Consider the following 25,389-nt stretch of genomic DNA (forward strand, 5'->3'; position numbering starts at 1 on the left):
GGAATGTCTGACTGGAATACGGGAATGTGTTTGAATTTGTTGTTAAAATGCGGACATGATTGCGAGACGCAGGACAAAGGGCCAAAATTCGTGACTGTCCCGCACAATACGGAACATGTGGTCACCCTAGACGGCCCAAAAAATCGACACTACCAAAGTTTAGCATGTCTTTGCAGGGGAACTCTTATTTTGAAGAAAACAAATCCGCGATCGTGTTGCCAGCATAATATCCTGCTGCTAAGAGAACGGTAGCCTAATTATGTTTCGCTTCCAAGAAGGGGGCGTGTTTAAATGTCATTTTACTGATCATTTCTTTCAGTTTTGAGCTTTGTCGACGACGACTCGATGCATTGAATTCCATATTTTTTAATATCCAGTCGACTCGTCAGTTGCCTTTGCTATAAACATTAGCTGCCGTCAGGTGAGTAGACTACGCAGCTTCATTATTTCTTTGCAACTTTGCTGGTTGGTTCGATTGATGTAAAAGTACAGCAGATACGTTGTGACAATGTACGTTAGTTGGGAGGGATATTGTCGTCTGGAAACTGATTGTTAGATTAAGCTCGTTTTAAAGATAGCCCGTTTCTGTATTAGGCTAGTGAGTGTGTGTTTTGGATGCATGGATAGTAGGCTATTTGTTGTCCATTTATGGCGCACGTGCAGGATTTTTATTTTGACATGTAAGCAGAGAGGAAGTGTCTAACAAGACCGACATTTGGAAAGTGTTTAAAGTTGCTTCACATTGTGCGTTCGTAAATTCACTCTGGCTATCTACTCCGATGTCATGCGCTCACATCCGAGTGCTAGAGCGCAGAATAACTGAGGAATTTACGAACTGGCAACATCCGTTGAATATGACCATGTCAGTAAACGTAATTAAATTGCCTGCAGCACAGGACCAGTCACCAACGCTCTAGATAACATAAACAGCCTAACCGGCTTTGCTATAGGGCGAGAAGAATGGTCAGAGTGCGGTGTTCTCTCATTAGTGTCTGGTAGTAGTTCGTTTGGGTGCTGTTGATGTCAGAACGCTCGGATCAACACTACTCCTCGGCCAGAGCTTCCAGTGTGTGCCTTGAACGTTCGGAGAGCGTTATGTATTTACGAACGCTAAGAGCGAACTCAAACATTCCAGAGTGAATTTACGAACACACCCATAGAATTTCTCAGGATTTCACCCCTGTGAAGAAGCTAGGTGAATTGAAACAGAACTGTATTCCAAACCAATCTCCCCTCCCCCGTATCTTATTTCCTGTAACTTGGCAAAGACTCGCGCTTAAGTCTTTCTCTTTCGGTTTTGGTCCACCAGCTTCAAACGACTAAAACAAAATATCTTTGCTTATTGAAAATATTACACTGCGATTTAGATGATTCCCAGCAGCACCAGTTAGTGCTTGTTCTCTCTCAAACTGAAATTGAGCGAACAGTGTATAACTTTAGCAACCATGACAGAGCATTACACACACACCTGCGATTGAAACGCTTGAGTGCTCACATTCGATATAAAAAGTAAACTGGCACTGTGGTAAAGTTGGAACATCTTCTACGATGGTTTAACGGCGTTTGGCATTCAATAAATGTTGCATTACCGCCACCTACTAGACTGGCGTAAAACTCCCGTAAACTTTGCTCAAAAAAATTAAATACAATCAACAAATACCCTACCATCTAACCATACTCACTAAATTATTTATATATATTTTTTAACCCACCACCCTACTCCACATTTTAAATATATTGCCCTACCTCAGGCCAACAGCCTGAACGGATGGGACACTACCACTTAACACACCCTGTAACTTTTCAAATCAAAATGTATTTGTCACGTAGGACAAATACGACAGGTGTAGTAGACCTTACAGGGAAATACTTACTTACAAGCCCCTAACCAACAATGCTTTAAGAAGTTAAGAAAAAAATTGTGTTAAGTATTCTGATGTCAAGTCTCGCATCCAAATACCTCTGCAGCTGCCACCACAACCTACATTTTCTGCGACTTACGTTCCATCCCTGCAGTACATTTGATAACCATTGCTAAAAATACAATCTTACTGAAACATATCACTTGTTGGCCTATCCCGCTGTACTGGTACAGATCTACTACTCACACCACTCCTTTCAGGAGCCTACCAGACAAGCTAAACTACTTCTATGCTCGCGTCGAGGCAAGTAACACTGAAACATGCATGAAAGCACCAGCTGCTCCGGAAGACTGTGTGATCACGCTCTCCGCAGCCGATGTGAGTAAGACCTTTAAGCAGGTCAACATTCACAAGCACGCAGGGCCAGACGGATTACCAGGACGTCTACTTCGAGCATGTGCTGACCAACTGGCAAGTGTATTCACTGACATTTTCAACCTCTCCCTGTCCGAGTCTGTAATACCAACATGTATTATGCAGACCACCATAGTCCCTGTGCCCAAGAACACTAAGGTAACCTGCCTAAATGGCCACTGACCCGTAGCACTCACGTCTGTAGCCATGAAGTGCTTTGAAAGGCTGGTCATGGATCACATTAACACCATTATCCCAGAAACCCTAGACCCACTCCAATTTGCATACAGCTCAAACAGATCCACAGATGATGCAATCTCTATTGCACTCCACACTGCCCTTTCCCACCTGGGCAAAAGGAACACTTACATGAGAATGCTATTCATTGACTACAGCTCAGCGTTCAACACCATATTGCACTCAAAGCTCATCACTAAGCTAAGGATCCTGGGACTAAACACCTCCCTCTGCAACTGGATCCTGGACTTCCTGACGGGCCACCACCAGGTAGTAAGGGTAGGTAACAAAACATGTGCCATGCTGATCCTCATCACAGGGGCCTCTCAGGGGTGTGTGCTCAGTCCCCTCGTGTACTCCCTGTTCACTCATGACTGCACGGCCAAGCACGACTCCAACACCATTAAGTTTGCAGACGACACAACCGTGGTAGGCCTGATCACCGACAACGACGAGACAGCCTATAGGGAGGAGGTCAGAGACCTGGCCATGGGGTGCCAGGACAACAACCTTTCCCTCAACGTGATCAAGACAAAGGAGATGATTGTGGACTACAGGAAAAGGTGGGCCGAACATGCCCCTATTCTCATTGACTGGGCTGCAGTGGAGCAGGTTGAGAGCTTCAAGTTCCTTGGTGTCCAGATCACCAACAAACTAATATGGTCCAAGCACAACAAGACCGTCGTGAAGAGGGCACGACAAAACCTATTCCCCCTCAGGAGACTGAAAAGATTTGGCATGGGTCCTCAGATCCTCAACAAGTTTTTACAGCTGCACCATCGAGAGCATCCTGACTGGTTGCATCACTGCCTGGTATGACAACTACTCCGGCCTCTGACCGCAAGGCACTACAGAGGGTAGTGCGTATGGCCCAGTACATCACCAGGGCCAAACTTCCTGCCATCCAGGACCTCTATACCAGGCGTTTCAGAGGAAGGCCCTAAAAATTGTCAGACTCCAGCCACCCCAGTCATAGACTGTTTTCTCTGCTACCGCACGGCAAGCAATACTGGAGCACCAAGTCTAGGTCCAAGAGGCTTCTAAACAACTTCTACCCCCATGCCATAAGACTCCTGAACACCTAATCAAATGGCTACCCAGACTATTTGCATTGCCCTCTCCCCCTCTTTTACACCACTGCTATTCTCTGTCATCTATGCATAGTCACGTTAATGACTCTACCTTAATGTACATATTACCTCAACTAACCGGTGCCCCCGCACATTGACTCTGTAACGGTATCCCCCCTGTATATAGTCTCGCTATTGCTACTTTACTGCTGCTCTTTAATGACTTGATACTTTTATTTCTTATTCTTATCCATGTTTTTTAAAAACTGCATTGTTGGTTATGGGCTCGTAAGTAAGCATTTCACTGTGAGGTCACCTGTTGTATTCGGCGCATGTGACTAATAAAATTTGATTTGATCCCTCCCCCTTGACCCATCTTCCTTCATTGCCTCAGCATATGACAACTTCTGCACTACTCTAACCCTGGAAACCTCAACCTGCCTCTCTTCCACCGGTCATTTCTGATCCCCAGCCCCATGGGCATCCCTACAATTAACACATACCACTACTTTCCCCAATGCTACACATTCCTTTGTCTCATCGCCTTCTGCACACTTCTCACACCTAAGAACCTCCCTCCTACACACTGCTGCCACATGCCCATAAGCTTAACACTTGTAACAATGTAATGTATTTGGCACAAAAGCTCGTACAGGATAATTTATATCCAAACATCACTTTGTCAAGCAAAGACTCATCAAAACTCAAAAGAACAGACAACGACTCTCTGTTTCACCACTCACGCCACCCTGTCTGCGTCGCACCAAACGACGAGCATCACAAACACCGGTAATTAGTGATGCACCGATATGACATTGTTGGCCGATACCGATATCCGATATTTTCCTTGCCAAAAAAAAACGATGCCGATATTTAACATTTTAGCGACCCTTTTAAGCATTCTGGTACAGTTAAATAGTTAACACACACATGGATGCTGCGGTCTAAGGCACTGCATCTCAGTGCAAGAGGCGTCACTACAGTCCCTGGTTCGAATCCAGGCTGTATCACATCCGGCCGTGACTGGGAGTCCCATAGGGCGGCGCACAATTGGCCCAGCGTCGTCAGGGCCATCATTGTAAATAAGAATTGTTCTTAAGACTTGCCTAGTTAAATAAAGGTTACACACACACCACACTTACCAAAATTTTATTTTGTAGGCATTTACTGATGTCCCCATTACCAGTAACACATAATCAAAACCTACTTCTTTCACTGACTTGCTGTGCTGTTTCGTTCTTCATTTGTTAAGTAATTTCATTCTCAACCAGGATTTCTATGGAATGCCGTTTGGGTCTTTGCGTGTCAAAAAAGATACATATCAAATAACACAACATCTGTTTCAGTAGCTATAGTTCTGCCCACAAATTGTCTATAGGATTGAGGTCAGGGCTTTGCCACTCCAATACCTTGACTGTGTTGTCCTGAACCCATTTTGTAACAACTTTGGAAGTATGCTTGCGGTCATTGTCCATTTGGAAGACCCATTTGCGACCAAGCTTTAACACTACTGACTGACTGTCTTGAGATGTTGCTTCAATATATCCACATAATTTCCCTCATGATGCCATCTATTTCGTGAATGGAACCAGTCCCTCCTGCAGCAAAGCACCTCCACAACATGATGCTGCCACCCCCGTGCTTCACATTTGGGATGGTGTTCGTCGGCTTGCAAGCCTCCCCCTTTTTCCTCCAAACATACCGATGGTCGTTATGGCCAAACAGTTCTATTTTTGTTTCATCAGACCAGAGGACATTTCTCCAAAAAGTACGATCTTTGTCCCCATGTGCAGTTGCAATCCGTAGTCTGGCTTTTTTATGACTGTTTTGGAGCAGTGGCTTCTTCCTTGCTGAGCGGCCTTTCAGGTTATGTCGATATAGGACTCGTTTTACTATGGATACAGATACTTTTGTACCTGTTTCCTCCAGCGTCTTCACAAGGTCCGTTGCTGTTCTGGGATTGATTTGCACTTTTCGCACCAAAGTACGTTAATCTCTAGGAGACAGAACGTGTCTCCTTCCTGAGCGGTATGACGGCTGCGTGTCCCATGGTGTTTAAACTTGCGTACTATTGTTTGTACAGATGAACGTGGTACCTTCAGGCGTTTGGAAATTTCTCCCAAGGATGAACCAGACTTGTGGAGGTCTACAATTTATTTTCTGAGGTCTTGGCTGATTTCTTTTGATTTTCCCATGATGTCAAGCAAAGAGGCACTGAGCTTGAAGGTAGGCCTTGAAATACATCCACAGGTACACCTCCAATTGACTCAAATGATGTCAATTAGCCTATCAGAAGCTTCTAAAGCCATGACATCATTTTCTGGAATTTTCCAAGCTGTTTAAAGGCACAGTCAACTTAGTGTATGTAAACTTCTGACCCACTGGAATTGTGATAGTGAAATAATCTGTCTGTAAACAATTGTGCATGACACAAGTAATTTTTTCAACAAAGTAGATGTCCTAACCGACTTGCCAAAACTATATTTTGTTAACAAGACATTTGTAGAGTGGTTGAAAAATGAGTTTTAATGAGTCCAACCGAAGTTTATGTAAACTTCCGACTTCAATTGTACGTACGTTTTTATATAGGTATGCACTGTAGCTTTGACATCAGTTATTAACGTCGGCATTAAACTAGACGTTGGGCTTATAACAATGTTGGCATTTTTATGTTATTTCGTCCGATTCCAATATGTTCACCGATATATCGTGCATCCCTACCGGTAATCTTCCCCTTCAGTTGGTCAACTTTCACATTTACTGCAACCCCAATATTCACTCCTTTCAATGGCACCTTTTTCTTCAGAGCAAAACAATTCCCATCTCTTGCCACCATTAGTTTAAGGTGGAGCGCCTGCTCCTTCTGATCAGCATAAACAAACTATCACAAGACCACTTCTGGTTACCTTCACCGATTCCACATCACCCAACGCTGTTTTCATCCACCCTGAAACCACAAATGGATCAGCCAAAAGGCAAGCGTCCACTTTTTAAAAAGAAATGTCCCTCCTTCACTTCACTCCAGACTCATCTTTATCCTGACCCTCGGTGCAAGCCTTGGGCTCCGAGACTTCACCACACCTACCACCTCCGATACTTCACCCTCATTCACTTCCATTTCTCCTCCTCTCTCCGATCTGGCGTACAGCTCAGTCTGCTTACACTTTCTACCATTCTTCAACAAACCATCTCCCTTTCGCTTCCTCTTTTCGATTTACAATGTAGCGAAATACTCCACAAAATGTCTAGTTCAACCCACTCTGCTTCAAAAGTTGGGACATTCCGTAGCTAATGGATGCAACAGGAGACATTATACCCCCCCCCTACTTATTTCACCAGCAGCTATAAACTGGGAGTGTACAGTGCCTTCGGAATGTATAGACTCCTTGACTTTTTCCACATTTTGTTACGTTACAGCCTTATTCTAAAATGGATCAAATGTTTTCCCCCCAATCAATCTACACACAATAGCCCATAAAAAACAGAAATACCTTACTTACACAAGTATTCAGGCCCTTTGCTGTGAGACTCGAAATTGAGCTCCGGTGCATCCTGTTTCTACAACTTGATTGGAGTCCACCTGTGGTAAATTATGTTGATTGGACATGATTTGGAAAGGCGCACACACCTGTCTATGTAAGGTCCCACAGTTGACAGTGCATGGTTAGAGCAAAAACCAAGCCATGAGGTCGAAGGAATTCTCCGTAGAGCTCCAAGACAGGATTGTGTCGAGGCACAGACCTGGGGAAGGGTAACAAAACATTTCTTCAGTATTGAAGGTCCCCAAGAACACAGTAGCCTCCATCATTCTTAAATGGAAGAAGTTTGGAACACCAAGACACTTCCTAGAGCTGGCCGCCTGGCTAAACTGAGCAATCGGGGGAGAAGGGCCTTGGTCAGGGAGGTGACAAAGAACCCAATGGTCACTGACAGGGCTCCAGAGTTCCTCTGTGCAGATAGAACAATCATCTCTGCAGCACTCCACCAATCAGGCCTTTATGGTAGAATGGCCAGACGGAAACCACTCAGTAAAATGCACATGACAGCCCGCTTGGAGTTTGCCAAAAGGCACCTAAAGACTCTCAGACCATGAGGAAACAATATTATCTGGTCTGATGAAATGCCAAGTATCACATCTGGAGGAAACCTGGCACCATCCTTACGGTGAAGTATGGTGGTGGCAGCATCATGCTGTGGGTATGTTTTTTTTCAGCGGCAGGGACTGGGAGACTAGTCAGGATCAAGAGAAAGATGAATGGAGCGAAGTACAGTGAAATCCTTGATGAAAACCTGCTCCAGAGCACTCAGGACCTCAGACTGGGGCAAAGGTTCACCGTCCAACAGGACAATGACCCTAAGCACACAGCCAAGACAACACAGAAGTGGCTTCAGGACAAGTCTCTGAATGTCCTTGAGTGGCCCAGCCAGAGCCCAGACTTGAACCCGATCTAACATCTCTAGATAGACCTGCAAATAGCTGTGCAGCGACACACCCCATCCAACCTGACAGAGCTTGTGAGGATCTGTAGAGAAGAATGGGAGAAACTCCCCAAATACAATGTTTTTTGCAAACATTTCTAAAAACCTGTTTTTGCTTTGTCATTATGGGGGTTGTGTGTAGATTGGGGGATGTTTTATTATTTTAATCCATTTTAGAATACGGCTGTAACATAAAAATGCGAAAATAGTCAAGTGGTCTAAATATTTTATTTCCGAATGCACTGTATATGCTGTCTCGAGTAAATAAGTGAAACTAGCTCCAGTAGGCAAATTGTATTTTATTTAGCAAAGAATTTTACCCCCTTTTCGCGGTATCCAATTGCTAGTAATTACTATCTTGTCTCATCGCTACAACTCCCGTACGGGCTCGGGAGAGACGAAGGTCGAAAGCCACGCGTCCTCCGAAACACAACCCAACCAAGCCGCACTGCTTCTTAACACAGCGCGCCTCCAACCCGGAAGCCAGCCGCACCAATGTGTTGGAGGAAACACTGTGCACCTGGCTCCCTTGGTTAGCGCGCACTGCACCCGGCCCGCCACAGGAGTTGCTGGTGCGCGATGAGACAAGGATATCCCTACCGGCCAAACCCTCCCTAGCCCGGACGACGCTAGGACAATTGTGCGTCGCCCCACGGACCTCCCGGTCGCGGCCGGCTGCGACAGAGCCTGGGCGCGAACCCAGAGTCTCTGGTGGCGCAGCTAGCGCTGCGATGCAGTGCCCTAGACCACTGCGCCACCCGGGAGGCGCAGTGGCGCAGTGGCGCAAATTAGTAGGCTAATTTGAGTGAACTGTGTTATTGTATTGGAATTACACACACAGTTCAAAACACCATTCTGTTGCAGCCTACAAAGTTACAGGTATAGGCGAGCGAATTTGATTTTAAAATATAATGGGGCCTATTTGTATAATTAGTAGGTTGACTCTTTCTCTCACTGTTGCTTCATTCCTTACTCGCTTTCAACAGAAATTAAATGGGTTTAGTTTAGAGGTCGACCGATTTAATCGGAATGGCCAATTTAATTAGGGATTTTTCAAGTTTTCGTAACAATCGGAAATCTGTATTTTTGGATGCCGATTTTGCAAATTCTTTATTATTATTATTATTTTTTTACACCTTTATTTAACTATGCAAGTCAGTTAAGAACACATTCTTATTTTCAATGACGGCCTAGGTACGGTGGGTTAACTGCCTCGTTCAGGGGCAGAATGACAGATTTCTACCTTGTCAGCTCAGGGATTCAATCTTGCAACCTTTCGGTTAACTAGTCCAACGCTCTAACCACCTGCCTCATGAGGAGCCTGCCTGTTATGCGAATGCAGTAAGAAGCCAAGGTAAGTTGCTAGCTAGCATTAAACTTATCTTATAAAAAACAATCAATCAATCATAATCACTAGTTATAACTACACATGGTTGATGATATTACTAGTTTATCTAGCGTGTCCTGCATTGCATATAATCGATGCGGTGCGCATTCGCGAAAAAGGACTGTCGTTGCTCCAATGTGTACCTAACCATAAACATTAATGCCTTTCTTAAAATCAATACACAGAAGTATATATTTTTAAACCTGCATATTTAGCTAAAAGAAATCCAGGTTAGCAGGCAATATTAACCAGGTGAAATTGTGTCACTTCTCTTGCGTTCATTGCACGCAGAGTCAGGGTATATGCAACAGTTTGGGCCGCCTGGTTCATTGCAAACTAATTAACCAGAATTTTACCTAATTATGACATAACATTGAAGGTTGTGCAATGTAACAGCAATATTTAGACTTAGGGATGCCATCCGTTAGATAAAATACCGAATGGTTCCGTATTTCACTGAAAGAATAAACGTTTTCGAAATGATAGTTTCCGGATTCGACCATATTAATGACCTAAGGCTCGTATTTCTGTGTTATTATGTTATAATTAAGTCTATGATTTGATATTTGATAGAGCAGTCTGACTGAGCGATGGTAGGCACCAGCAGGCTCGTAAGCATTCATTCAAACAGCACTTTTGTGCGTTTGCCAGCAGCTCTTGGCAATGCTTCAAGCATTGCGCTGTTTATGACTTCAAGCCTATCAACTCCCGAGATTAGGCTGGTGTAACCGATGTGAAATGGCTAGCTAGTTAGCGGGGTGAGCGCTAATAGCGTTTCAAATGTCACTCGCTCTGAGACTTGGAGTAGTTGTTCCCCTTGCTCTGCATGGGTAACGCTGCTTCGAGGGTGGCTGTTGTCAATGTGTTCCTGGTTCGAGCCCAGGTAGCGGCGAGGAGAGGGATGTAAGCTATACTATTATACTGGCAATACTAAAGTGCCTATAAGAACATCCAATAGTCAAAGGTATATGAAATACAAATCGTATAGAGAGAAATAGTCCTATAATTCCTTTAATAACTACAACCTAAAACTTCTTACCTGGGAATATTGAAGACTCATGTTAAAAGGAACCACCAGCTTTCATATGTACTGAGCAAGGAACTTAAACGTTAGCTTTCTTACATGGCACATATTGCACTTTTACTTTCTTCTCCAACACTTTGTTTTTGCATTATTTAAAACAAATTGAACATGTTTCCTTATTTATTTGAGGCTAAGTTGATTTTATTGATGTATTATATTAAGTTAAAATAAGTGTTCATTCAGTATTGTTGTAATTGTCATTATTACAAATACATTTACAAATATATATATATATATTTTTAAATCGGCCTATTTAATCGGTATCAGATTTTTTTGGTCCTCCAATAATCGGTATCGGCGTTGAAAAATCATAATCGGCCGACCTCTAGTTTAGTTGTCTATCTTCGTCTTTCTAATGACATCCTTGAATAATAGGACTAAAATTAGATGCAGAAGGCGACGCTTTAATGGTTATGGGTCTGACGCTTTAATGGTTATAGCCTACCGCCATCGCGCGTTAACTCTTCTTTCAAACTACCCGTGAGTTCTATTGGCTGCTGTATTTAACATTCAGCAAAAATAGTCTTTGAATAGTCTATTGGTATAAGAAATGCAAAAAAAAAAATGAGTCTAGCTTTTCCTGCATAGGTCTCCAAGAGCTAAGGAGTGTTTTTTGTTGTTGTTGAGGCCAGCAGAGCATAGGTGGTTGCATTTTGCGCAAGAGACTGAGGCTTTAAGTTAGAAGCTTAGTAAGTATAACCCATTAATTTGCTAAATATATGGCTAATACTACATTGTATGTATTACCTGAAAGAGGTAGGCTAGGACATGGATATGTCTAAAACATGATCTACTTTTGATGCAATTTGAATGGAGTTGATAGAAAGAGTGCTCACGCGCGCACTGATTTTAAAGCAACGATATTCAAGCGATAGGCTGTTTTAAAACTCTGCAACTGCAATAAATAAATATAAATCTTTACAATTAAAAAAACAAGTGACCCCCTCTGAAAGCCAGATGGAGATGGGTAAATTAGATGCGCATTCAGTCTTTATATTACTGTAGCATAGGCTATGCTGCAGCAAATGTAGGTCTACCTGTCACAAAAAAAAAAGTTACCATGTCCCCACCTTAAGCGTTGATTTAATCATGCAGAGGCAGTAGAGAGAAGCCATATTTAGACATCGCATATCATTTAACAGTTCCATTTCATGCCATGCTGTTCATATAAATGTATCTGTTTCTTGCAATTATTTATCCTGGGGAAAATGGAGTGGTTTTGTGCGGTAAATCTCGGTAATCAGGTAAATCTCGGTAATCAGGTTCCCGCCATTCAACCCTAATTTACACCCTGCGATATTTGTGCCTTACTCGAATGTAATATCAAATTCAATATTGCGCTTGTGAGTGATATTATTGACTATTGTGTATTTTTTATTTACTTATTTAACCAGATCAGTCAAGTAAGTTTACTTTCAGTTTTGATTATAGCCTAGTTGTTCCAGCAAAACGGCTTGATCTGATGTTCCAGCAAAGTATTGTTTTCATAATTTGAAATGAATAGGCGATTTAGAATCATATTTAGTTATTAGAACAACATGCACCTTGATAGTTTGTTGGTAATGTAAGCTAGGCCATGTGAATGAAAAAAATCAAATCGGAATTACATAATGTAGGCTATTACAACAACAAAAAACGTGTATATATAATGAAAGGTTGTGCCATGTTCATAAGAAGCTCATTTGACTTGTGTAATGTATGCCTTAATTGCATATGACATCTTACACTCAAATGTTTTCCTCAGTCCTCAGAACAACATTGGATACCCTGTATTGTGTGAGCCATGGCCAAGTCAGACAATTTGCCTCTGGAGGAGGAGATGGTGAGCATCCTGGGCCAATGTGGACCAGCTCTGACTTACGCCCTGCAAAGCAAGTTTGGATGCACTGCCGTGCTCCATGGTGTGGATGCTGCCAGTGCAGGTGCAGGACAGTCCATGAAGCCTGAGATGAGGTTTTCTACCCTGCTGTCCAAGGGCCTCAGGGTGTCTGTATGGAGGGACGACCTTACCACTCACCATGGCGTAGATGCTGTGGTCAACGCGGCCAATGAGCACCTCAGTCATGGGGCAGGTCTCGCTAAGGCGCTTTGCGATGCCGGTGGCCCAGATATCCAGCGAGAGAGTGAGCGGTACATAAAGGACTTCGGAAAGTTGGTAACGGGAAATGCCATCGTTGCCCCACCTGGATACCTTCCATACAAGAAGATCATTCATGCCGTTGGTCCAAACCTACCATACAACCCCCAAAAATATGATGTTGATAAAGCCACACCAAAACTTGAAAAGGCTGTTAGAAACATTCTAGAGGAGATGAAGAAACATCATCTGAATTCTGTTGCCATTCCTGCCATAAGTTCTGGCTTGTTCAACTTTCCCTTGCCACTCTGTGCAGACGTCATTGTTAAAACCCTGAAACAGTACCATGATCACAATTACTCCGGAGCTCCTTTAGAGGTTCGCCTGGTCAATCACGATGACCTATCGGTCGGGGAGATGAAGAGAGCATGCTGTGAAATACTGGGGTCAACGGTTTCACACAGTCAACCAGCGGCAGCTCGGGGGCAGCCACCTAAAGCTTCATACAGTAAAGTTGTGAGTCACGGAAAAGGCTCAACTTTGATGAAAGTCAACAATGTCACTCTGAACCTCACAAAAGGATACATTGAGAAACAGAAGGTACAAATAAAAGAAAATGGAGCATAAAAAGGATAAATAATCAGAATTGAATGGTAGTCATGACTGATGGAGGAATGTGTATGAATATTTGGCTCTGGTTCAGCATTTGGAACATATTTCCAAATATATGAAAGCTTAACTGAACTGATATTATGTCTTGCTCGTCTTTTATTGACAGACAGACGGCATTGTGAACACAATTTCTTCCAACCTTGATTTGTCATCCGGGGCAATATCCAAAGCAATTCTGGAAAAGGCTGGAAAAGGGATACAGGTGGAGATATCGAAATGCTACAACTACAACACATACAGTGACGTTATTGAGACCACTGGACACAATTTATCATGCAGTTATGTGTACCACACGATATGTCCTCACAAAAATCAAGCATCTAAAAAGGTAAATGCAAATAAGGCTAAGGTATTCAACTACCCTAAAATGTACTGTTGAGATCAAACACAAAATAGTTATCCTACCTTGTGCCTAGCAATATGTTAAGGGTAGTATATCAAAGATCTAACTACACTGCTCAAAAAAATAAAGGGAACACTTAAACAACACAATGTAACTCCAAGTCAATCACACTTCTGTGAAATCAAACTGTCCACTTAGGAAGCAACACTGATTGACAATAAATTTCACATGCTGTTGTGCAAATGGAATAGACAAAAGGTGGAAATTATAGGCAATTAGCAAGACACCCCCAAAAAAGGAGTGATTCTGCAGGTGGTGACCACAGACAACTTCTCAGTTCCTATGCTTCCTGGCTGATGTTTTGGTCACTTTTGAATGCTGGCGGTGCTCTCACTCTAGTGGTAGCATGAGACGGAGTCTACAACCCACACAAGTGGCTCAGGTAGTGCAGTTCATCCAGGATGGCACATCAATGCGAGCTGTGGCAAAAAGGTTTGCTGTGTCTGTCAGCGTAGTGTCCAGAGCATGGAGGCGCTACCAGGAGACAGGCCAGTAAATCAGGAGACGTGGAGGAGGCCGTAGGAGGGCAACAACCCAGCAGCAGGACCGCTACCTCCGCCTTTGTGCAAGGAGGTGCACTGCCAGAGCCCTGCAAAATGACCTCCAGCAGGCCACAAATGTGCATGTGTCTGCTCAAACGGTCAGAAACAGACTCCATGAGGGTGGTATGAGGGCCCGACGTCCACAGGTGGGGGTTGTGCTTACAGCCCAGCACCGTGCAGGACGTTTGGCATTTGCCAGAGAACACCAAGATTGGCAAATTCGCCACTGGCGCCCTGTGCTCTTCACAGATGAAAGCAGGTTCACACTGAGCACATGAGCATATGTGACAGACGTGACAGAGTCTGGAGACGCCGTGGAGAATGTTCTGCTGCCTGCAACATCCTCCAGCATGACCGGTTTGGCGGTGGGTCAGTCATGGTGTGGGGTGGCATTTCTTTGTGGGGCCGCACAGCCCTCCATGTGCTCGCCAGAGGTAGCCTGACTGCCATTAGGTACCGAGATGAGATCCTCAGACCCCTTGTGAGACCATATGCTGACATATGCACATTTGTGGCCTGCTGGAGGTCATTTTGCAGGGCTCTGGCAGTGCACCTCCTTGCACAAAGGCGGAGGTAGCGGTCCTGCTGCTGGGTTGTTGCCCTCCTACGGCCTCCTCCACGTCTCCTGATGTACTGGCCTGTCTCCTGGTAGCGCCTCCATGCTCTGGACACTACGCTGACAGACACAGCAAACCTTTTTGCCACAGCTCGCATTGATGTGCCATCCTGGATGAACTGCACTACCTGAGCCACTTGTGTGGGTTGTAGACTCCGTCTCATGCTACCACTAGAGTGAGAGCACCGCCAGCATTCAAAAGTGACCAAAACATCAGCCAGGAAGCATAGGAACTGAGAAGTTGTCTGTGGTCACCACCTGCAGAATCACTCCTTTTTTGGGGGTGTCTTGCTAATTGCCTATAATTTCCACCTTTTGTCTATTCCATTTGCACAACAGCATGTGAAATTTATTGTCAATCAGTGTTGCTTCCTAAGTGGACAGTTTGATTTCATAGAAGTGTGATTGACTTGGAGTTACATTGTGTTGTTTAAGTGTTCCCTTTATTTTTTTGAGCAGTGTATATTTTACTATGTCTCTAGTCCAGAAGAATAACATATAGATTAAAAAAGTCATTTGTAAGCTTTCTGTATTCTTGTCATGACAGATTCTTGGTGACGTCATCTCAAAGTGTCTGAGCTTGGCCCAAAAAAAACGGCTGTCATCAATCTCCTTCCCAGCCATTGGTACTGGTATGTTGGGCTTCAACAAGCAAGAGGTTGCCCAGATTATGTTGGACACAGCAGTGGAATTTTCCAAGCAAAACAATGGCACGAACATGGATATCTATTATGTTATATATCCAGAGGACACTGAGACATATAGGGTAAAAGTATTATTATTATTACGATCAAAGTATTATCAGTCATTTTCATACTAATCCTTCGTGGCCTGGTAATAGTCCCACAGCTCTTTGACGATTTCACTCTTTTGAAATTAAATTACTTAGCCGTTTTTGAACTGAAGAGTTGCGAATATGATACATTTCTAAACCAAAAGACTTCAGTTCTTTGCTGTCCTCTTATGACACCAGAGTTGATATAGCCTAGTTACCAGTGAGCACATATTTCTGCTCTTTTCCACAGGCTTTTGAAGACAAACTGAAATCTCTTCAAGGCGCAACACAATATTCTAGCTCCTTCAACAGTCCCTCCGCTCAAGGTGAGATCCCAGTCAAAAGAAGTAGAAGTGGTATGTTATTATCATTTGTTTGTTAACAGAACTCTTGATACAACATATTTATTACAACGGTTTTTGCACTATGCATGCAGTATTTTGGATTAAATTATTATTTTGTTTCTCGTCTAAGTATTTGAGGCCACAACTGGCTATTTCGACTCCAGAGATCCAAGGGAAAGCGCACAACCATATATCGAGCTCAGCGGTGCCTTTGATGAGACATTGAGAGAGGCCCGATCCTGGTATGTTTCTGTTTTCTACCCTGTCTCCAAGAATGTCTTCACCATTCGCAACAATTTCATCCAGCACTTTGGTCAACATGAGTTTGGAAAGCTGCTGACCTTTCAGACCAAGTTCAAAGTTTCCATTGAGGTGTTCTTTAAAGATGGTTGTGCCGGCGTGAACATCCATGGGGCTTTTAGAGATGTCACAGCTGCTGTATTAGAGGTGGAAGCCATGTGCTGCAAAGTCCAAGAGGATTTTGCAAAAGAAGAGGAGTGTGACATGGGCCTGAGAACTTCCACCAGTTTTCCAAGGAAGCCTGTTGACGAGAGCAGTTCTGACTATAGACAAAGACAGCGGAATTTTCCTGGGCTTAAAATTGTCAGGGTGAGTGTCCGCACAAGAAACAACAGATTTAACAATAAAGGTGCAATCTGTGATATTAACTGCTTGATAACCAATAAAATATGGTTATGGCAAATATGTTACAGGTTGAGAAGGTGGAGAACAGTGCCCTGAAGCAGGTCTTCGAGCTTAAAAAGCAGCAGTTGGACGTGTCTACCTCTCAGCGAATGTACCAGCGCCTGCCAGCGCAATACTGTCATCTGCTCAACAGAGTGGGCTTCCAGAGGGAGTTTGCACCACCTGACGGTAAGAGAGAAGCCACCTATTCATGGGTTGCACGTTGCGTCACAGTATTGCAACTGCCCAACTGCATATTCTGCTTAATGCATTCTCAATTGGAGCTGATGAACTTTGCCCACTAAAGGCAACATTGCTGTCTAAAGTAAATTTGACGACATCATAATGATGGCAAAGTTGTTTCCGACTAATAATTTGCCTACTTTAGCAATGTCATCATATTACCTGGTGTAATTTAGACCAAACAGTCACTAGCCCCCGTTCAGAATGACTGGTCACAACTCGACTTTTGGGCACAACTATGGCTGAGGCGTCTGTAGAACTTTGATAACAATGGCATGACGCAACCGATTGACGGAGGTGTAACCCTTGAATAAAAACAAATTACATTCTATTCATTCTAATGACATTCTTTGTGTTCTATTTTTATGGAACCAGCACTGTGTTTGGAGAATAGCTCTGGAATAATTGTTGTGAAGCAATTAATTTAATGTATTACTGCAATATGTAACCTTTTTGGGGACCCAACTAGGGTTGCAAAAGGTCGGAAACTTTCTGGAATTTTTCAGGAAATTTTCCGTGGGAACTTAAGCCTGGGATTTGGGGGGATTTTGCTTACCCTCTGCACGCACAGTGCATTCTTCCATCACATGTTTAGCTGATTCTCAAGATACACGAATACACTAACGAGATGCTATTGAGCCCACACTTCTACACTGTCTGAGCCAAGGTCTACATGCTTTCTGGTAAGTCTTGATTATAATACTGGGTGGGGTGAATATATTTTATATGACATATGATTTTTTTGTTAACTAGTAAATAGTAGCCTACAGCAAATTGTGTTTAAATCATTTCTAACTTGTTAACAATTTCTGCTAGTTAGTTTTTGCTACCATGTGGATTTTAGCTTGTTTGAGCCTGCTGAGGAGTGTTAATTCACCTGTTTCCATACATGCGTCATTTTAAAACATTTATCTTACAAAGGAGGAGTTTAATCTAACTGCTTAACAATTTATCTGTACATGGAATTGTATTTTTTTGTAATTAAAAAAAAACTCATTTTCCCCCCTTATCTCTACAGGAAAATTGCACGTGCACCACCTGATGTGTGGAGAAATTTCACTGCAGCAAATGTAGAAGGAGAAGCTGTGTACATTTGCAAATACTGTGTCCAATCATATGTGAAGAATGCAACAAAGATGCAGAATCATCTGGCCAAGTGCATAAAGTTCCCTCAGCGCTCTCAGCAAGCAACCTCTGACAAAAGTCCCTATACTTCTATTCGAGGTGAAAATTATGAATCGGACACCTTATCGATAGCAACAGCTCATGGTCCTCCTGGAATCAGACATTTTTTTGACTCAATGGAGGAACGTAGTCAAAGAAATGCCGATGGATGTCTTGCTCGAGCTGTGTATGAAACTGGTTCACCTCTGCTCACAGGCAATGTGTATTGGAAGATATTTCTGAATTTTCTTCGACCCAGCATACACCCCTCCAACCAGAGATGCTTAATCTACTCATTTACTGGTTGCAGAGTTCAAGTGAAGGTCAAACAAAGCAGACTGTATTGCAATCATCTCTGATGGGTGGTCGAATGTTCGTGGGCAAGGAATAATTAACTACATATCCACCCCTCAACCAGTATTCTACAAGAGCACAGACACAAGGGACAACAGACACACCGGTCTCTACATTGCAGATGAGCTGAAGACAATCAATGACCTTGTACCACAGAAGGTATTTGAACTGGTGACAGACAATGCTGTGAACATGAAGGCTGCTTGGTCTAAAGTGGAGGTGTCCTACCCTCACATCACACCCATTGACTGTGCTGCTCATGCATTGAATCTGCTCCTCAAGGACATCATGGCACTGAAAACAATAGATACACTCTACAAGAGAGCCAAGGAAATGGTTAGGTATGTGAAGGGTCATCAAGTTATAGCAGCAATCTACCTCACCAAGCAAAGTGAGAAGAATAAGAGCACCACATTGATGCTGCCCAGCAACACACGTTGGGGTGGTGTTGTCATCATGTTTGACAGTCTCCTGGACGGGAAGGAGTCTCTCCAAGAAATGGCCATATCAGTCTGCCGATATGGACAGCCCCATCAAGAGGATCCTCCTGGATGATGTATTTTGGGAGAGAGTGGTAAGCAGCCTGAAACTCCTGAAACATATAGCAGTAGCCATTGCACGGATTGAGGGAGACGATGCCATCCTGTCTGATGTTCAGACTCTGCTTGCAGATGTAAGAGAGATCCGTACTGCCCTGCCCACTTCATTGTTGCTCCAAGCAGATGAAACTGCAGTTCTGAAATACATTCAAAAAGCGTGAAGACTTCTGCCTGAAGCCCATGCACAGCCGCAGCGTACATGTTGGACCCCAGGTATGCTGGCAAGAGCATCCTGTCTGGTGCAGAGATCAACAAGGCCTATGGTGTCATCACTACTGTGTCTCGCCACCTTGGCCTGGATGAGGGCAAGGTTCTTGGCAGTCTGGTGAAGTATACATCCAAGCAAGGACTTTGGGATGGAGATACAATATGCTAGTCGTGCCAACGGATCTCATCAGCCACCTGGTGGAAGGGACTTTGTGGATCTGAGGCTCTTTCCCCTATTGCCTCCATCCTCCAAATCCCACCAACATCAGCCGCCTCAGAGCGCAACTGGTTCTTGTTTTGGAACACACACCAAAGCACGCAACAGGTTGACCAGTGCAAGGGTTGAAAAATTGGTGGTCATCCGGGCAAATTTGAGGCTTTTTGATCCTGACGAGCCATCCTCAACAAGGTTGGGGGAACTTAGTCAAAGAAATGCCGATGAATGTCTTGCTCGAGCTGTGTATGCAACTGGTTCACCTTTTTGGTGACAGTGAAGATGCGGCCTCAGAATCTGATGTTCAAAAGGTGGCCATTGAGGAGGTCCAAGGAGAAGACATGGAAGCCTGAGAGGAAGACAACCAAAGCTTTAGTTTCTAGACTATCATTTTACAGATGTATGTTGAAAACATTTTTGGGAGATGTGATTGAGCATTGGGGATCATTCAATAATTTATTTTGTTCAGTGAAATCATTTAATTAAAGTTCAATTTGTAACTAAATTGTTTTTTGTTTTTTTTTCTATTGGAAGGATTTAATCATTTGCAATTATGTCTACTTATGATAAGGTACAATGTTTATGTTTCTGTCTCCATATGGTAAATAAACTCAACAAAAAAAGAAACTGACATTTTCCAGGACCATGTCTTTCAAAGATAATTCGTAAAAATCAAAATAACTTTTCCCATGCTTGTTCAATGAACCATAAACAATTAATGAACATGCACCTGTGGAACGGTTGTTAAGACACTAACAGCTTACAGACGGTAGGCAATTAAGGTCACACTTATGAAAACTTAGGACACTAAAGAGGCCTTTTTACTGACTGAAAAACACCAAAAGAAAGATGCCCAGGGTCCCTGCTCATCTGCGTGAACGTGCCTTTGGCATGCTGCAAGGAGGCATGAGGACTGCAGATGTGGCCAGGGCAATAAATTGCAATGTCCGTACTGTGAGACGCCTAAGACAGTGCTACAGAGAGACCAGACAGGCAGCTGATCGTTCTCGCAGTGGCAGACCACGTGTAACAACACCTGCACAGGATCGGTACATCTGAACATCACACCTGCAGGACAGGTACAGGATGGCAACAACTGCCCGAGTTACACCAGGAATGCACTATCCCTCCATCAGTGTTCAGATTGTCCGCAATAGGCTGAGAGAGGCTGGACTGAGGACTTGTAAGGCAGGTCCTCACCAGCCATCACCGGCAACAACGTCGCCTATGGGTACAAACCCATCGTCGCTGGACCAGACAGGACTGGCAAAAAGTGCTCTTCTCTGACGACGACTCTCGGTTTTGTCTTACCAGGGGTGATGGTCGGATTCACGTTTATCGTTGAAGGAATGAGCGTTACACCGAGGCCTGTACTATGGAGCGGGATCGATTTGGAGGTGGAGTGTCCGACATGGTCTGGGGTGGTGTGTCACACAGCATCATAGGACTGAGCTTGTTGTCATTGCAGGCAATCTCAACGCTGTGCGTTACAGGGAAGACATCTTCCTCCCTCATGTGGTTCCCTTCCTGCAGGCTCATCCTGACATGACCCTCCAGCATGACAATGCCACCAGCCATGCTGCTCGTTCTGTGTGTGATTTCCTGCAAGACAGGAATGTCAGTGTTCTGCCATGGCCAGCGAAGATCCCGGATCTCAATCCCATTGAGCACGTCTGGGACTTGTTGGATCGGAGGGTGAGGGCTAGGGCCATTCCCCCCCAGAAATGTCTGGGAACTTGTAGGTGCCTTGGTGGAAGAGTGGGGTAACATCTCACAGCAAGAACTGGCAAACCTGGTGCAGTCCATGAGGAGGAGATGCACTGCAGTACTTAATGCAGCTGGTAGCCACACCAGATACTGACTGTTACTTTTGATTTTGACCCCCCTTTGTTCAGGGACACATTATTCCATTTCTGTCAGTCACATGTCTGTGGAACTTGTTCAGTTTATGTCTCAGTTGTTGAATCTTATGTTCATACAAATATTTACACATGTTAAGTTTGCTGAAGACAAACGCAGTTGACAGTGCGAGGACGTTTCTTTTTTGCTGAGTTTATATCCAATGCAAAAAACATCTACATTTAACATGTTAATTCCAACAAAATTTCCACCTCTGAATATTCCCAAAAATGTGCAACCCTAGACCCAACCCAAATTCACATAAAAATGTGTGTTTTATAGATCTGTCACTCATCGAAAGCAAGTCTAAGAAGTGGTAGATCTGTTCTATTTCTGTGCTTCCGGTTCTTAAGTTTAGTTTTTGTATACCAGCTTCGAACAGCTGAAAATACAATATTTTTGGTTGTGGAAAATATATTTCAGTGGTTTAGATGTTACAATGATTCTCTACACTATACTTGCTTGTTTTGTCACAAACTGAAATTAGGCTAACTATTCTAATTTTAGCAACCAGGAAATGGAGGAGCGATTTCTGGATAGTGCATCTTTAATTTCATTATTGATGTGTTTCTTTCATCTGTAGTGCTAGCCTACGGAGAGGGGATCTACTTCAGTGGCAGCGTGGATGGGGCAAAGAAGCAGTGGAAAGGCTTGGCAGACGAGGCATACCTGTACTTCGTTGAGGCGCAAGTGCTGACAGGGAAGTCCACACATGGCTCACCAGATCTTATTGTGCCACCGGTGATCCCCAGTGGAGACCCCATCACTCTTTATGACAGCGTGAATGGGGGTGTGGACACCTGTGTCATCTTCAATGGTCACCAGGCCCTACCTGAATATCTGATAATCTGCAAAAAAGAATGAAGTTGATAATGGGTGAAAAATTGTCATATGAAGTAATTTTGTTTTAAAATAACCATATGTATCTTTATTTTGTGCTTTACTGTAGAATATGCAGGAAAACTGGATTTAGATCCACTTTATTATCCCATCGGGGAACTTAATTTGGTCATGTGCTGAAGCCTGTACATGAAAACCGAGAAACTACACAATATAATTCATTCAAAGTGATATAGCTACACATTTAAAGTGAAAGTGCAATATGCTGAATACTCGAGGGACCAACAGACTATTATACAGCCTAATGACTGTTGGAGTAAAAGAGTCCCCATATCTATCTGTTTTGATCTTCTTTATGAAGAAGTCTCTTTCCCCTTGTCCGGCTGCTGCTGCGACTGAGTTTGGAGTGAAGGGGATGTGTACTGTCCTGTAAAATGCTTTCAAGTTTTAGTTTTGTGTATAGGTTGGTGACTGATTCTTGATCTATACCAATTATCCTTCCCGCCGTCTTAATCAAGCGCTGAAGCTTGACTTGGTCTTGCACTCGCTTGTTTCCAAACACGCATGTCAGACCAATGGACGGCACGCGCTGCAGGACAGATTTATTGAGGCTTGGTCTGGGTGGAGGGAAATTCAATTCAGACATGTTTGCATCACATTTATATTGTTTTTTTTTTGTCATGGTTTTGTTTCAATTTCTGCTTCAGTATCAAAGCACTATGGTTTCAGTTTATAACCAACAAAATGAATGCAATTGTTGAATAAATGTTATCATTTCAGCAATGGGTTATAAATGTTATGTAATTTTTATTGATAATACTGACAATCCTTTGCTTGTTTTGTAATGAGTTCGTATTGTGATAGCATTATGTAAAAGTATAGCAACATGCTTTGGTAGACAGTAATTTGCTTTTATTACACTGGATGATACTGTTACATAAAAAACAGAACTCTACACTAGCCATCAATGATCAAGGCAATAAACTATTTTATTAGATGTATGTAAAAAGGTTATGGTTCACAATATTCTGGCAATGAGCAACTTGGAAGGACTACAGAGTAGGATTTTGCCATATTGCGTTAAACAATTAAATATACTGTAACTGCTTACATACTGATACTGTACTTCCACCTAGTACATAAATAATTAAAATATGATTTGAGGTTTAACCAGACTCCCTTTGCTTTCACTTGTTATGGAATGTACACTGAACAAAAATATAGACGCAATATGCAACAATTTCAAAGATCTTACTGAGTTACAGATCATTTAAGGAAATCAGTAAATTGAAACGCATTCATTAGGCCCTAATCTATGGATTTCACATGACTGGGAATACATATGCATCTGTTGGTCACAGACACCTTAAAAAAGGCGTGGATTGGCAAACCAGTCAGTATCTGGTGTGACCACCATTTGCCTCATGCCACGCAACATCTGCTTCTCGTAGAGTTGATCAGGCTGTTGCTTGTGGAATGTTGTCCACTCTTCAATGGCTGTGCGAAGTTGCCGGATATTGGCGGGAACTGGAACACGCTGACCTACCAGAGCATCCCAAACATTATCAATGGGTGACAACTAGGACTTTTTCACATTCCAGGAATGGGGGCGTGCTGAAACGTGATGGCGGCGGATGAATGGCACGACAGTGGGCCTCAGGATCTCGTCACGGTATCTGCATTCAAAGTGTCATCGATAAAATGCAATTGTGTTTGTTGTCCGTAGCTTATGCCTGCCCATATCATAACCCCACCCCCACAATGGGGCACTCCGTTCACAACGTTGACATCAGCAAACAGCTCGCCCACACAACACAATAACACAGTCTGCCTTCTGCCCGGTACAGTTGAAACTGGGATTCATCCGTGAAGAGCAGTCAGGTCAAGACCCTGGTGAGGATGACGAGCAAGCAGATGGCCTTGCCTGAGATGGTTTCTGACAGTTTGTGCAGAAATTATTCGGTTGTGCAAACCCACAGTTTCATCAGCTGTCCGGGTGGCTTGTCTCAGACCATCACGTAAGTGAAGAAGACAGATGTGGAAGTCCTGGGCTGGCGTGGTTACATGCTGTCTGTAGCCGGTTGGACGTACTGCCAAATGCTCTAAAACGACGTTGGAGGCGGCTTATGGTAGCGAAATGAACATTCAATTCTCTGGCAATAGCTCTGGTGGACATTCCTGCTGTCAGCATGCCAATTGTATGCTCCCTCAAAACTTGAAACATCGGTGGCATTGTGTTGTGTGACAAAACTGCACATTTTAGTGGCCTTTTATTGTCCCCAGCACAAGGTGCACCTGTGTATTGATCATGCTGTTTAAACGGCTTCATGATATGCCACACCTGTCAGGAGGATGGATTATCTTGGTAAAGGAGAAATGCTCACTAACAGGGATGTAAAAAATATTGTGCACTTAATTTGAAAGGAATAAGCTTTTTGTGCATATGGAACATTCCTGGGATCTTTTATTTCAGCTCATAAAACATGGGACCAACACTTTACATGTTGCGTTAATATTTTCGTTCAGTATAGGATAACTGGTTAGCCATTCCAAGGATGAACTCTATTCTAGGTAATGACATGTTCCTCCACCCAACAGCTAGCAACAGCAAATTGTGATACAGGTTGGCAAAGCCAAACACTTTCTGTTCAAATGAAGCCAATGCTTTTTAACATTCAAATCCTCTTAATGTATACACTTAATATGATCACATCTCTATATGTATCAGATCTTAGCAAATGTGGAAGTAGGCCAAGTGTTTAACATTGATTGAGTGAACCCCATGAGTATGATAATTGATTACAAGATCAACTGATAGTATTTGCAATGCCACAACAATGTAGGCGGGCGGCCTGGAACGCAGGTATTGACGGCATGCAGCACATCAAAACAAGAATCGCAGCAATCGTTGGTCCACTCAGACTATGTGATGTTCTTGGACAGGGGTATTCAACTCTTAACCCGACAAGGTCCGGAGCCTGCTGGTTTTCTGTTCTACCTGATAATTAATTGCACACACGGTACCAGGTCTAAATCTGTCCCTGATTATAGGGGAACAATAAAAAAAAATACAGTGGAACTGGCTTCGAGGTCCAGAGTTGAGTTTGAAGGTTCTAGGATGAGGGTGTGTCACTCATAGAAATATAATGAATAGAAAGGATGTCGCCATTCAAGTCAATGATGGCATAATGGGTGGACTGGCAGGAATTTAAAGCGCTGTATC

The 25,389-nt window shown here is 43.3% G+C and overlaps 1 protein-coding gene across 3 annotated transcripts; it reads left to right on the forward strand.

The window, feature by feature from the left end:
* LOC139580831 (protein mono-ADP-ribosyltransferase PARP9-like) lies at positions 1–23,336 on the forward strand. 3 transcript variants are annotated; one of them, XM_071409894.1, is made up of 8 exons: positions 1–421; positions 12,278–13,210; positions 13,389–13,610; positions 15,391–15,609; positions 15,869–15,944; positions 16,093–16,571; positions 16,676–16,835; positions 21,910–23,336. In XM_071409894.1, exons 2-8 carry the CDS (start codon positions 12,317–12,319, stop codon positions 22,188–22,190), a joined length of 2,331 nt encoding a protein of 776 aa, XP_071265995.1. In that variant the 5' UTR covers positions 1–421; positions 12,278–12,316; the 3' UTR covers positions 22,191–23,336. The 3 variants fall into 3 exon arrangements, with proteins under 3 accessions (XP_071265995.1, XP_071265993.1, XP_071265994.1); XM_071409892.1 differs by having other exon boundaries at positions 262–421; positions 15,869–15,974; XM_071409893.1 differs by lacking the exon at positions 1–421 and adding an exon at positions 9,290–9,416 and having other exon boundaries at positions 15,869–15,974.
* The last annotated feature ends 2,053 nt before the right edge of the window (positions 23,337–25,389 follow it).

Source organism: Salvelinus alpinus, chromosome 7 (assembly GCF_045679555.1).
Source record: "Salvelinus alpinus chromosome 7, SLU_Salpinus.1, whole genome shotgun sequence".
NCBI lineage: Eukaryota > Metazoa > Chordata > Actinopteri > Salmoniformes > Salmonidae > Salvelinus > Salvelinus alpinus.

Bases quoted from the DNA above. Each gene is read 5' to 3' on its own strand.
- LOC139580831 (XM_071409892.1), top strand. From the start codon at position 12,317: ATGGCCAAGTCAGACAATTTGCCTCTGGAGGAGGAGATGGTGAGCATC. The intron at 15,610-15,868 runs GTAAAAGTATTA...TCTTTTCCACAG, and splicing joins AGGACACTGAGACATATAGG to GCTTTTGAAGACAAACTGAA. The intron at 15,975-16,092 runs GTATGTTATTAT...TTCTCGTCTAAG, and splicing joins AGTCAAAAGAAGTAGAAGTG to TATTTGAGGCCACAACTGGC.